The 15324-nt window shown below is 33.9% G+C and overlaps 2 protein-coding genes across 2 annotated transcripts; both read right to left on the reverse strand.

The window, feature by feature from the left end:
- Positions 1 to 9367: 9367 nt before the first annotated feature.
- On the reverse strand, positions 9368 to 12004 carry LOC131037010 (ATP-dependent DNA helicase PIF1-like). Its single transcript, XM_057969035.2, has 2 exons — positions 11228 to 12004; positions 9368 to 11038 (listed from the first exon to the last, which is right to left on the reverse strand). Exons 1-2 carry the CDS (start codon positions 12002 to 12004, stop codon positions 9368 to 9370), a joined length of 2448 nt encoding a protein of 815 aa, XP_057825018.2.
- A 24-nt stretch (positions 12005 to 12028) lies between these two features.
- On the reverse strand, positions 12029 to 13960 carry LOC131037000 (uncharacterized). Its single transcript, XM_059214870.1, has one exon. It carries the CDS (start codon positions 13958 to 13960, stop codon positions 12029 to 12031), a length of 1932 nt encoding a protein of 643 aa, XP_059070853.1.
- Between the last annotated feature and the right edge of the window lie 1364 nt (positions 13961 to 15324).

Here is a 15324-nt window from a genome sequence, read left to right on the forward strand (position 1 = left end):
AGAAAAGGGAGATAAAATGAATGAAATGAGGAGCTACTTGTTCAAGATCGCTCTAAATTTTGGATCTGAGATATTCAAACTGATGTGGATCTGCCCTGCAAATTTGGAAAAAGTCATCGGGATCGTGTTGAAAGTGCACACGATCCTTCGAAAAATCCACGCGCCGAAAAGGGTTTTTTTGTCTTTGTAAAGGGAGTCCAATCCTTCAATTACAGTTGTGCACCTGCAACCTACACATAGAAAAGAAGGGAATAAGGATTGTGGATAGGGGTTTGCCTCAGTCAAACCCCGATTGAGGAATCAACCTTGAAAGAAAGTAATTGCAAATTCTTAAATGTAAATAATGGAATTGTATACCTTGTAGATCTGCAATTGATGATGATGATTTCTTTCCTTCTTGAATGTAATCACAAATGTTGTATGAAATGGCATGTAACATGAAAAAACCCTAACACACACATGCTTCCAAATGAATGTTGTAATGTTGCTCCAATGGATGAATGCAGAAGACACATGAAGAAGATATCTTGGTGGATGCTTGAAGACTTGAATGTTTGATGAAGACCTTTCGCTTGAATTTCTCTTATTATCCTTATCTTGCCCATGTATCGCAATTGTCCTTCGTCTCTATCGAATGAGGGAATTGAATGTACTTTTATACATGCCCAAGAGGATTAATTTTCATCCATTGAAGGCCGACAAAGGAAGATTGCAATCCCTGAAGAATGAAATTATGCAAAAGGTGCCGAATGGACCCATCTTAGGGTCTCCCTAAGAGGGAGGACAGGGGCGCCACACCCTTGTCGTACCCTATCTTGGGGCTCGAACGGGGTCTTAAGGTAGCATAAGGGTCACAATAGGAAGAGACTCGGGATGAAAGTGTAGAAAGAGGTCTTAGTCGAGAGAGAAGTGTAGTCGCTTAAGTGAGGACCTAAAACGTGTTCGAAATTATGGGGGTCGGAATTTTAGGACACACACACACATACGATGATAGAGAGCATGTAGAAGTGAGAAGATGTCACCCTTCTTTGATCGTTGTGCCTCCTCCCTCCTTTTTAGCTACCTTGGTTTGCTTCTTGGACATCTTCTCACTTATGCATGCTCTCTATTATCTTGATGATGGATCATGGAGTGTGATCCAAAAGGTTGATGCAAAAAATTCACACACAATGTAATCCAGAAATAGTCAAGATTAATATCTCATGGATTGTGGAAGCTTGATGTCTGTTATCACTTCTAAGTTTGTTGATTATTTTAAATATGAAAAAAAGGTTCATGTGAAACAAAAGAAAATTAATATATCATTAACCTTAGGATATAAATATATATTTGGATGACCTTTTCTAAAATCAAACAAATATTAACTTATTTTACATCTTATCCTTGATCAACAGTTAGCAAAGTTGTCGATGATTACTAAAGAAATTCAAAATTAACAATTAAATGAAGATAATAATTACAAACCATAAAGAAAATATTTGGAAAATGATGAAAGAAAGGAATAAATGAACAATTCCACTAAAAAATAGCATGTGTAATTTTGCCAGTTTTATATATATATATATATATATATATATATATATATATATATATATATATATATATATATATATATATATATATATATATATATATATATATATATATATATATATATATATATATATATATATATATATATATATATATATATATATATATATATATATATATATATATATATATATATATATATATATATATATATACGCACACACACACACACACACATATATAACTAATCATACCTATACACATAGTTATATTATGCTCATAGTTGAATTCAAAAAAAGCTTATTACACTTCTCCTTTTTGACAAAATTATCATATTAAAACTCCATGACAATATTGAAATCACATAATATAAAAAATAAAATAAATCAATTCAAAAAAAAAATCTTTTTAAACTAAGAGTAAGAATGTGGCATACTATAAATCAAATCCAAAAAATAAGATTCATCGGTTTTTTAACAAAATATTTGAGATGGTGTGTGAATGCTTAAACAGTGTGATGGTGGTCACACTATTGTTTTTTATTACGAGTAAAACAAGTTTTGAAGGGACCTGAAACCTTATATACAAAATGTTGTCATAAGGATACTCACAACCAACCAATAGCCAACAATCAACAAAAACTCAAAAACACACAAGTGAGAAAGACACCAACATATGATAGCAAAAAATAGGAAGCATACCCACATGATACTAATGGGGTTTTTGAGTGCTTCCACAACCTTAGCCACTGATCAAGATTATGAGACAGATTATTTATATCATGCAAATCAATTTTTGCCTACTCCATGGACTTCTTTAAGTTGCCTCGAGGTTGAGTTTATAGGCCCTTCTCATCAATACCCCGTTTACCCTTATCAACATTATTCGGATCAATATAAGTATTATTCTAGAAGACTTTGGAACTTGGAACTTCTGTAATTTTTCATCCATCACCTTTATGTTGTTCACAATGGTTTGAGTGGATTTATAACTCATATTGACTACATTAATAAGATTATCATTAATATTCTTCATCTTAGCCTCGAGCACTCCAATACATTCCTCATAATTAGTTTTTAAGATGTTGACATCTTTGGCAATTTTTATAAAAATCACCAATATTTTCTTCTCATCCTCCTCAGGCTCGGAAATACCATCTCTTTATCAAGTGCTTCATTTTTTCTCTTCATGGAACAAATGTTAATATTGATACGATTAATTTCTAAAAACAACCATTTAGACATTCTCATTTGGTCAATAGTTGCATCCCTAACAACACCAAATAGGCCCTTTACATTATTGTTACGATATATTGATGTAATGTTATAACCTTATGTAATATTTTTAGAAAGAGCATCTATTATCTCTTTCTTCCTTGTTCAAGTCAAAGAGTAGTGAAACAAGCACAAATTTACACTTAGTCTCTGAATTCAATAATTTAAGCATTTATCTAATATCAAAAGTTTCAAATATTCTCTCTAACTTCATATTTTTGTCTAAGAAATTCTCTCAAAATTTTAACTATAAATACATTTCGAAGACTCAAACACATATCTTAGAGACTAAACAACATATTCGGGAACAAGCATGTAATATACATGATTACATCACTATCTATTTATTCTTGTTCATTCCACTCCATAGATTGAAAAAGCAAAACACATGCATTCAATTCATAAATTTGAAAATAATCAATGATATATTTTACAACAAATACAACACAACCATTTAATTGAAAATACTATCAAAATGATGTCTACACTCACATAAGGTGGTGTCTACACAACTATTTTATTTGATTGTAAAACACTTTTAACAACTAACAAGAGAATCATTTTGTTAGTTGGATAGCCATTTCGCTCAAACAACACGAAGGGAAGAGCACTAGTATTTGTTATGGCTAACTTTGTGCACCCACAGATCTTAAACGGTACATTGGATTTTGAGGATTTTTTTTGTTCTCTCTATGTGACTTAGTTGCTTATAGCTATTGTTTTGGCTTCTAGGTAGTAACGACACACATTGTAAGATCCATAGAAATCTGCAAAATCCAATAATAAAAAATAAATTTTCTATTTAAAAACATCATAACTAACTTCGTGCATCCACAGATTATTAAAAACATCATTACACAAGCAGTTGCACGCTATTGTGCGCGCAACGGGAAGCCGATAGGTAAAATGGTTCGGGGAACTGGTTTGGTTAACGAAGCAGAAATATGTGCAGTATTTTTTTAAGTATGGACAATTAAATAAGCATTTGGCAGCGTGAATTTTGCAAATTTATTTGACCTCTTTTTTACCAAATTACCGCAAAGAAAATGCATCATAGCAGAAGCCAAAACTTTGTATAGAAAATATTAATATTTGAGTGACAAATTTGCACAAGGGTGAAGAGAAAGCAGCAAGTTATGCTCATTCATTGAATTCAGTTGTCAAACATAGTAGATTTCAGCAAAGGGGAACATTGAATTAAATGTAGCAATGATGGAAGAGAGTAACACAAGCAAGAAACCGTGAATGTTACAATGTCAATAAGTGTAAGCAGTCACTGTGGGAGTCTAGATCTTAACGACTCTTTAAAACATGATACGGTAACGGTGTAGTAATCTTGAACATGTTAATATTTGAGAACATAGGGCTGTGAGATGTAAAACAGCAGGTTTGAAAGAATCAAATAATTTGAAAGTTGTTGAACGCTGCAAGAGGTGTAATGGCTGATGACGGATTGACCTGCAGTGCATGGAAATCAAGTAAATATATTTGTCAGCAATAAAAAGTGTTACAGAGAACGAAATATGCAAGGTTTAAACCTAAATGAGAACAACTTACTTCTTGATGAGGAACAGCATTAAGCCAATGCGATCAACTTGTTTTAAATTACAACGCCTGCTGAGTTGTAAAGCCTGCAAATTTTGGAATACGGTAAATTTTAAAGTTGTGTATCAAAGTGTTGGGCACATTTAAAAGTGAATTTTGTGTTTCAATGAATGAAGAGTTAAATATATTATTTACGTCATGTTTAGTAGCATGGAGTGAGCAAATGACCTGGTAAAGTAGAATAAATATACATTAAAATTGCAGTATAGAAAGAGTTTTAAAGCTTGTAACTTGGGAATTTTTCAAGTGTTACTTTTATTGAATAGTACAATGCTACAATTTATAAAATAATTTAATAAATACAAAAAAAATTTGGCATGTGAAAATGAGAGTAACAAGTAATATCTGACAAGAAAGAGGAACTGGCAATATATATTTTGCTTATCATGGTGAGGAAGGTCATGCCTATCAAGCAAGTCAACCTTCATAGATTTGTAAGAGGCAATTTGTAACTATTGCAACTTGAATGAAGTGCAATTTGCTAAAGTTGGAAAGCAGATATAAAGTATAAATCGGGAAATGACCTGAAAATGTTTGTTTGTAATCGGCATGGAGTGCAATCATGGGTATGTTGCTGTCTGGTAATATGTATCTCTACATCAAAAAGAAGAAATATGGTTAGTTTCTTAAATTCAACATATATACAATTCATGTGCTAAAAGAACTGAAGGGGCGTGGCAAAGGGAAGTAATTGTCATACTTGGGTGAGTTGTTTATGTTGGAGCAGCGACTTTTGAATGGTACAGACACTTTTGTAACGAAAGTCACCAGAGGACAATACACAAGTGTTGTAACAATGAGAATAATAAAAGATGTTAGAAATGTTTGAGTAGTGTAAAGTTTAAAACTGATTAGAAATATATTCATGTTAGTGTTAAAAGTGGTAGGAAGTTAATTCTATGTCTACCTTTCTCTTTAGGGCCCAATCGAATGTATCCTATACTAACTTGTGCTTTGCAAAGTAGCATTTTGGTATGAAGTAACCTTCATATCTTGATATGCTGGGCAGGAAAAGAATCTTTTATTATTCAAAAAGTACCAATGTACACTATGCAACATAAAATCTAATAAAATAACGTATGAGAATCTTTTAATAATTACTTCATATCTTGATATGCGTTAGCAGGAAAAGAATCTTTTATTATTCAAAAAGTACCGATGTACACTATGTAACATAAAATCTAATGAAATAACGTATGAGAAGCTTTTAATAATTAACAAGTTACAATAATGCATTTGCAATGCAAACAGAAAATTGGGCTATGGTTTTATATTATAAGCCTTTACCTGTCATGCCCCAATCCTCAAAACTGGCATATGGAAATTGGAGGCTTTGAGATTGGCTCAAGTTGCCCGGTGTGTTGCAGGCCTTGGATCCTTCCTTTGAAATCACACCTGGAAAGTATTTGTAAAGCAAAAGTTTCATATGAGAGGGAAAGATGCAATGATCCATAGGTTTTATGTTGTCTTCTATTTAACTGTCAAATTGTACAGATAAATATTTCTGATACTGTGAGATGGAGCTTAATATTGGTGTACATTGAAAGAAATTTTTCATAGCATATACAGAAACTTAGATACTATTATTTCTCTCTTTTCTATCTATGCATATTAAAAAAAAGAAAGAAAAAGAACAGAGTAAGCATAGCATTGTTATGTCATACCTGGGTGAGCTATTTATGTTGCAGCAGCGAGTTTTGAATGGAACAAATAGTTTTGTAACAAAAGTTATCAGAGGATAATACACAGATGCTCTAACAATGAGATCAATAAAAGTTGTTAGAAATGTTTGAACAATGTAAAGTTTAAAACTGATTAGAAATATATTCATTTTAGTGTTAAAAGAGTTAGAAAGTTCATGTTTTGCAAAGAAAAAGTACAGAGTAAGTATAGCATTTTTTTTTGTGTGTATAACTTTGTATAATCGACATTGACAAGAGTTTTTAGCTACAACCAGTGCTAACTTGAAAAGTTAGAAGTGTGCAAGCATGGGTATGTTGTTATTTGTTAATATGTTTGTGTACAACAAAAAGAAGGATTGAAATTTGTAACTGACCTGATTAGTGTCATAAATCTGGAATGTAGTGAAGTTTGAAAACACCCTAAATTTTCTTGTTTGTTGTCTGCAATTTTTGCAAGGGCAACACAGTCATAGATTTGAGATATTTAAATCTGTTTGCAATGAGGAGATAAAACATTAGAATAAAGAATGGGAGAAGTGGTCAATAGCTATAATGGTCAAATGTGAATTATTTTAAGAAAGCAAAAGGAATACGACCTGAAATATGGGGAACAAAATGAATGGATATTGGTGAAATAGGAAAGGTGATTTAGTGTGGTTGGTCAAAGGTTTTGCCTGCATTGAAGAAAGGCACGTCAGAAGGATTAATTTGGTAAAGTTGGAAAGCAGATATAAAGTATAAATTTAGATATGACAATAAAATGTTTGGTTGTAATCGACACGGAGTGCAATCATGGGTATGTTGTTGTATGTTAATATGTATCTCTACAACAAAAAGAAGAAATATGGTTAGTTTCTTAAATTCAACATATATACAATTCATGTGCTAAAAGAACTGAAGTGGCGTGGCAAAGGGAAGTTAATGTCATACCTGGGTGAGTTGTTTATGTTGCAGCAGTGACTTTTGAATGGAACAGAGACTTTTGTAACTAAAGTCACCAGAGGATAATACACAGGTGCTGTAACAATGAGAATAATAAAAGCTGTTAGAAATGTCTGAGTAGTGTAAAGTTTAAAACTGATTAGAAATATATTCATATTAGTGTTAAAAGAGTTAGAAAGCTAATTGTATCTGTATCTTTCTCTTCAGGGCCCCATGGAATGCATCCCATACTAACTTGTGCTTTGTAAAGTAGCATTTTGCCACCAAGTCACCTTCATATCTTGATATGCTCTGGCAGGGAAAGAATCTTTTATTACTCGAAAAGTACGAATGTACAATATGAAACATAATTTGTAGTAAAATAACATATGTGAATCTTGTAGTAATAACTTCATATGTTGATATGCATTAGCAGGAAAAGAATCTTTTATGATTCAAAAAGTAGCAATGTACATTACGAAACATAAATTGTAATGAAATAACGTACGAGAAGGTTTTAATAATTAACAAGTTACAATAATGCATTTGCATTGCAAACAGAAAATTGGGCTATTGTTTTATATTATAAGCCCTTACCTGCTATGCCCTAATCTTGAAAACTGGCATATGGAAATTGGAGGCTTTGAGATTGGCTCAGGTTGCCTGGTGTGTTGCAAGCCTTGCATCGTTCCTTTGAAATCACACCTGGAAAGTATTTGTAAAACAAAAGTTTCACATGAGAGGGAAAGATGCAGTCATCCACAAGTTTTATGTCGTCTTCTATTTAACTGTCAAATTGTACAGATAGATATATCTGATACTGTGAGATGGAGCTTAATAGTGGTATACATTGAAACAAATGTTTCATAGCATATATAGAAACTTAGATACTATTATTTCTCTCTTTTCTATCTTTGCATATAAAAAAAACAAAGAAAAAGAACAGACTAAACATAGGATTGTTATGTCATACCTGGTTGAGTTGTTTATGTTGCAGCAGTCAGTTTTGAATGGAACAAACATTTTTGTAACAAAAGTTATCAGAGGATAATACACAGATGCTCTAACAACGAGATTAATAAAAGCTGTTAGAAATGTTTGAGTAGTGTAAAGTTTAAAATTGATTAGAAATATATTCATTGTAGTTTTAAAAGAGTTAGAAAGTTCATGTTTTGTAGAGAAAAAGAACAGAGTAAGCATAGCATTGTTTTTTTTGTGTATAACTTTGTATAATTGACATTGAGAAGACTTTTTAGCTACAACGAGTGCTAACTTGAAAAGTGAGAAGAGTGCAAGCATGGGTATGTTGTTCTTTGTTAATATGTATCTCTACAACAAAAAGAAGAAATAGAATTAGTTTCTTAAATTCAACATATATACAATTTATGTGCCAAAACAACTGAAGTGGCGTGGTAAAGAGAAGTTTGTTTATTAATTGATTTTATTCGAAGATTTGTTAGAATATGCCTTGAAAGGATTACATGGCCACATAAAAAGAAGAGAATGTAAACTATATGTGTTGGGTAGGTATGCATACCTTCAATTTGCAGTAGGAAAACTAGACTGAATGGTTGATTGAGAAGGTTTGCACTGGAGAGGCAATGTACTGTAGCTGGCGTACAAGGAGGGAAGTTAGTTAAAAGTGACAGAGAGCAATGTTAGAGCAGTAAAAGGTGTCAATAAAGTATGCTTGAAGCCAAAAAAATGTAAATATCATACCTGGGAGAGTTGTTTATGTTGCAGCAGTAACTTTTGAATGCAAGAGACACTTTTGTAACAAAACTTATCAGAGGTATAATACACAGTTCCTCTAACAATGAGATTCATAAAAGCTGTTACAAATGTTCGAGTTGTATAAAGTTTTAAACTGATTAGAAATATACTCATTTTAGTGTTAAAATACTTAGAAAGTTAATTATGGGGTGAGGAACACATGTTTTGCAGTCAAAAAGAACATAGTATAAAATTGACATCAAGCAATGTTGGAGTATAAAAGTTTGTTAACAGAGTATATTCTAAGCAATAAAAGTGACATATCATACCTGAGATAGCTGTATATGTTGGAGCAGTGAGTGATGTGAATGCGCAATGCATTGCAGCTGTATTATACCTGATATATCTTTAGACAATCATTGAAGACTGTATAGATAGGAAGATTTGTGTGTGGTGTTCAATGGAGCATGGAGGATGTCTTAGAATGAATGCAATCTAAAATGAACAATGAGGGAAAAAGAGTTAGTACGAGGCACGATTAAGAAAGTGCATGTTGTGAAGATGTATGACAATGTAAAATTGTAATTACCTTGTTGAAAGTAGAGGAATGTAACAAAGATGGTTTTGGAGCAAAAGATTTTAAGGTGAATAGATATCTGTTTGCGCAGAGAGCAGCTGCAAACGAGTTTCTTCTTTCTTTCTAATGGTTGTATAAGCATTATTTTGCAGTTTGGAAAACCTTTCAAAAGAGAATGGTGGTTTGATCCGTATTCCATCAATTGTCTTCACTCTTGAAATAGCTGTGAATGTGAGCCCTTGCTTTTCAGTATTACCTATGTCAATGGTAGCTCTGTCTAATGTAAGACCTTGGGATTTGTGAATAGTGATGGCCCAAGACATTGTTAAAGGCACTTGCGTACGCCTGCCTCGCGTTATTGGCAAAATGGGTATGTCTTTTGGATGTGCTATATCCCATGGAGGTCCATTATAATCGTTGAATTGGACAACCACATATTTTGGCAAGTCCGGTGGTTTTGTATTGTTTTCATATACAATTTGTTTTATGAGACCAATAGCGCCATTAACAAGGCCAACTTTGATCCACAAGTTAGCTATTAACATCACTTGCTGATCAATAGAAAGTAATACTTCCAATGGTAGTTGTTCATTGGTGTCATATTCAGTATTTGTTTGCTTAGCAATTTTAGCTAAACTTAGAGCGACAGGCAAATTTAATTCTTTGAGCATTTTCCTGTTATGCAAGCGTGCAGATTCATTTGTTGCAAACAGGTGGATCGAAGAGTCGAAATCTTTCTTTTGTTGAATAGTTAATGTTGCATTTGTCTGGCACATCAGAAACTGCCAATCATGTTGGAGTGCTTGAGCGTTTCTTAAGTTGTGAAGAAGTGCTCTGAATTGTTGTTGTCTTATAGATGCAGCTTGCTGGCGGAAAATAGTGTCCAATGTTATGACAATAGTAAAAGAATGCCATAAACTGAGGGCTGTAGAGTGCGAAGCATATACAGGTTTATCCATTACAGGGGGAAGCTGAGCAAGATCACCAACAAGAATCATGGACACGCCACCAAAGTTGTCATGTTGTTTGTTAGGGAATGCTTGGCGTAAACGGTTATCTATCTTAAGTAGTAGTTTCGGGCCCAAAAAGCTCATTTCGTCTATCAGAATATATTTGATATGTTTCAATTGCTCTTGCAATGTCATTAATGACTGCCCTGTCAAAGGATGCATTTCTCTTATAGGTATGCGCAACCCTGCATGGATTGTTGTCGCTTGTATATTAAATGCAGCAACTCCTGTTGGTGCTAAAACAAGCAATGGGTTTGCCATCATAGGTGGAGATATGTTTAATTCTTTTCTAATACAATCTATTAAAAATGATTTACCAGTGCCAGCAGTGCCTTGAACAATCATTTGTAAAGGTGTTGTTACAGATTGATTATTATGATGTTGTAGAATAATGTTGAGCGCAACTTGTTGCTGAGGCGATAGCTGTTTTTTTTTTGTGTCTTGGTTGGAGATTTGCATGCTAGTGTGTTGGGGTGTTAGCTTGCTTGTAGCTATGAACTGAAGGGCAGTGGAGTCTAGTTGATCAACCACAACAGTTGCTCCCCAAAAGTGGCTAATATCGTAATCACGACGGCCTAGCATTTGCAGATCATTCTGGACAAAGTTATTTGTAGCTCCCATTTGTGAGATCTGCTCCCACTCGTACAGATTTGTATCATCTTGATGTTGGGAACCATTATTGTCACTGTCATCTTCGTTTGGAAGGCTGCAATCATCTATAATCTATTGATTTCCCAAACGGTTGTAATTTGTCTTTTTAAAGTTTTTCCAATTTTTTATAATTTGTTCCTTTGAAGCTCCTATTTCAGTTGGGATGTCACGGAATGGTTTGTATAGCAGCAATTCAGACAAACAAAAAATCTCAAACTGATTGGTATCTTCATTTGGAGGCTCTATAAACTGAGGATATACAGTCACAATTGCTTTTTTATCCCTGATGTGCCATTTTGTTTTTTTGCGTTGAGAATTATATGAAAACCCTTGTGCTGATTGTAGCAAATTTGTTGCATTTAATTCAAAAGGGCGCTGCATATAAGCATGGATATAAGTTGTGGAAAGGTCAGCTCCATTATCTGATTTTATGACACGGTGCAGTATTTTTTTGCCAACATTTAGAGAGACAAATTGTCGGCTACAACTTAGAAGAGGCAATTTCTGTAACATATGGCAAGTTTCTTGTGCACTGATATCACGGTCTACTACTATGCCCATCATAAATTTCTGATATGTTAATAAAATGCTATCTTCAGATTTACTTGTATTTAGTATTGTCTTCAGCATTTCAATATAGGATTGCGATTTGTTTTCTAATTTTGAAGCATACTTTGAAATGTATTGGAGGACAGCTTTTTTTGAAGTGACTGGTTGACAATCAATATTAGCTCTCCATAGTGAAAGCATCCAAGGATTATGAATATTCAAACGATCATCATTCCTTGCAGGTTTATAGCATGGGTTGTTGTCATTGTCAACTGTCAATGTAGACATCTCTTGTTGAACCCATGGAGCTTTGTAACGACATTCAAATGTGGGACCTTTTTTCTTGAGGCATGTATGTTCTGTACATTTTGTGTGTCTCTGTAAAGTATTAACCAATGCTTCATAATCCAATGTAGCATCCATGGTGAAGATTTTTTTTGTATCAGCTAGGCAAGGGTCATCCATTGCAGTGTAGGGCATTGCATTCATGCGGTCTGCTGCAATGCGAGGATTTCAAGCAGAAACATATTGGTCGAAGAAAGTTTTTGCCATCTGCACCTCATTATCATCTGTCCAATTGATGGTCTCCATATTTGGTGCTCCAGGGAGCCATAAGAAGCCATGAATATGGCCTGAGCCTCGATGTTGCCATTCATACCTATACCAATGATCCTTTGCTTGGAACAACTTTTGAATAACTTCTTCACGAAATATTGTAAATCTGTTGTGAAGGTATAATGTTGTTATATGTGGATTGTAGATCACATGGTCTGTAAGTTGTTTTCTTGTAAACTGTGTGGTTTGGCCATCATTTTCAGTGAAAAGCCTATGCAAATCAGGCCATTTGGTATCAGCTGAACTTAACGTAAAGAACAGTGTTGGGGGCCCCAATTGGAAGATCATTGCAGTAAGCTCTTTTCTAGATTTACGCCAATATGCACGGGTGCCTCGAAGTGTTGCACCAAAACGCAACAATTGATTAGGCAGCTGATCATCAGGAGTGTTTTGCAATCGTCCATGGAGTGCTTCGATAGTGGTTGGGATAGACTCTCCCAAATTAGTTCTAATGAAGATAGCTGCAGATTGTTGCGAACGATGTCTCATAATTAGATTGTAAATATAATACCAGAATCTAACATGCTGCCCAAATCTTTGATCATCATATCTAAGTAAGTGGAGAGCATATTCATGTAAATGAACATGCTTGATACGTGGCTGTAGTGGAAGTGCAACTCCAGATGGGAAAAGGGTTGGGAATGCCATGCTTAACAAGCCTATTGTATTATATTCATTTATCGGAGACAAGTTTATTTCAGGCCAAGGCATATTATTATTGGTATTAGCATCTAACTGCAAGGTTCTTTTAACTATATCTAGTTCGCGGGGTGGAGTAGGCAGTTTTGGAATAAAAGACGATGACATATTTGCATCATATTCATTGCAATTGTCCAGAAGGTCTTCTGTTGGTGGAATACCTGATACATCAGTATGTTCTTCTAAAGAGTGTAGCATATTTGATATATCTGTTGTAGTATTAGGAAGCAGGTTGACAGCATCAAAGTCTATGACAACATCATTATAGTACTGGTCATGTTGTATTTTATAGCTCAATGCATCCATAACATGGAATTTATTCACATAACAATCATATTTTGTGCCTTGTATATTACTTCGGTGGACAATAAGAACTTCAAGGTCTTTTAGTCTTCGTGGCAAAAGCTTTGCTATTTCTGAAATATCTTGGGGAAAACTTATTGTGTGACCAGAATATTTGTATTGGCCACCTTTTCCATGTCTGACTTGCAAAACAGGAGCAACCCTAGCTATAAGCATCTCTTCTACTTGGGTAAGTTTTTTTAACACAATAGGTTGCTCGCCTGGGTCTAAGTTATTTGCCAAGGAGAAACGATGAACACCATTTTCAGAAAAGCATCTTGAACAAATAATATGTTGTTGGTTCCCGCGTAGCAGCATTCCAATATATCTTTCCTTACAAATACTACATGTTTGAAGCATGGACAGCGAATCAATGTGATGGCGGAAGGCTTGCAATGTTTGAATGTACTGTACAGAAGAGAAACAATTTGTTGTGCATGGTTGTGTTGTTGTAGGCTGCAATATTGTCTGATGGTATAGAGGCTGCTTGTTTTGTGTTACATGTTTCTGTTGTAGTTTGCTACTATGCAATGAAGGTTGTTGTATTTGTTGTGATACAATACTGTTCCGGCCAGATGAGAAAGGAAGGCTTTGATTCAGAATAAGCGAATCTGAATCCATCATCTGTGGGGTGTCGCATGGTGCAGGTGTAGGCAAGAGCATTTTGTGTTTCATTCGCTCCAGGCGACGCTTTTTAGAGATTTCTTCTCTATGTTGTGCATAATAGCGACAATTTTGTTCTCTTTTTTTCGCTTTCCTAAGATTGCATCCTTGTGGTGTGTTCTGCATTAATATTTAAGACAATTTAAATGAACAGAGAATATAAGATGTTGAGTGTGCAAGAAACAACCGGTAAAGATTGTGTCTATGTTGTAATCTATATAGTTACATTTGAAACTTCTGTTTGATGCAATCTTTGAATTGCACATGTTAAATACTTTTGCACAAAGATTAAGCACATGACCATACAGATAACTATACATGCATTGAGACATGTATGCACATAAAAGAATATGGCTAGAGACAAGGTTACTTACATATGTAGGTACATAACTTTCAAGAGACACAATGTTGTGCATGTTCATATCTATGCACCGTGAGTGGCTTCCTTTGTGTGAGCATGTTTATAGGTGTGTGGTACTTTGCAGCTATGTCAAAATGTGTTTGTATGGTTTTTCTTTATAAATGTATATACCAATTTTCATGATATACACATACATGTGTACGTATTTCTATACAGAAGCACAAGCACATACATACAATCATTTATGCAGTGGTGCATACATGCACATAAAAAAGATGTTGCAGATGGATTTACTTACGTATGCAGGCACATAACTTTCAAGATATATAAGATTGTTCATGTGTATATATATCTGTTGTGAATGCCTTCCTTTGTATGTACATGTATAGAGATGCATATATGGTTGTGTGTATGTGAGTATGCAGCTGTGGAGGACCATATGTATGCATGTACGTGTATGGAAATATATGTAAATGGACATAGAAATCTATAGGTATCTTTGTATATCGTGATACATAAATGGAGATTTATCTTTGTGCATGGCAGTAAATATTGGAGAGAACATATAAGGCAACAAACATTTACATAAATTGAATGAATACAAAGAAGAATATGAAAGCTGTTGGATGCTCAAAAATTGCATTTTAATTTACAGTTCAACATTAATGAGAAGAATAAGTGTGTCTGGACCAAGCATCAAAACGTATCTAAAAGGATTCAAAATATTACAATAAAAGAAAGAGACAGGTCAACAAAATGCTTTGAATATATAATAACAATAAACATAAAAGAACATTGTACAAGATATTGACATTGCAGATTATAATTTGAAATGGGCAGGGAAAGCGTGGTGAAATAGTACAATATAGAAATCATGATTTTGAGATCAGGAAATGTGTTAAAACAACATAGGTTGGAGCTATTGGTTCTTGTTTTAATATTTGCGTCAATGTGTAATCTGTATGGTTTGTTTCTTATCATATTTGTACAGCATAGTATAAATATAGTTATAAAAAATAAGTTTTTTTGGAAAACATGGTTGTTCAATAATTACATAACATAAAAAGGCACAAAAGGATGTAAGATAATAAGCTGGAAAGAAGGGAAACTGCATTTGATTTGTTTTTGT

The sequence above is a fragment of the Cryptomeria japonica genome, unplaced genomic scaffold (assembly GCF_030272615.1).
Source record: "Cryptomeria japonica unplaced genomic scaffold, Sugi_1.0 HiC_scaffold_13, whole genome shotgun sequence".
Taxonomy (NCBI): Eukaryota; Viridiplantae; Streptophyta; class Pinopsida; order Cupressales; family Cupressaceae; genus Cryptomeria; species Cryptomeria japonica.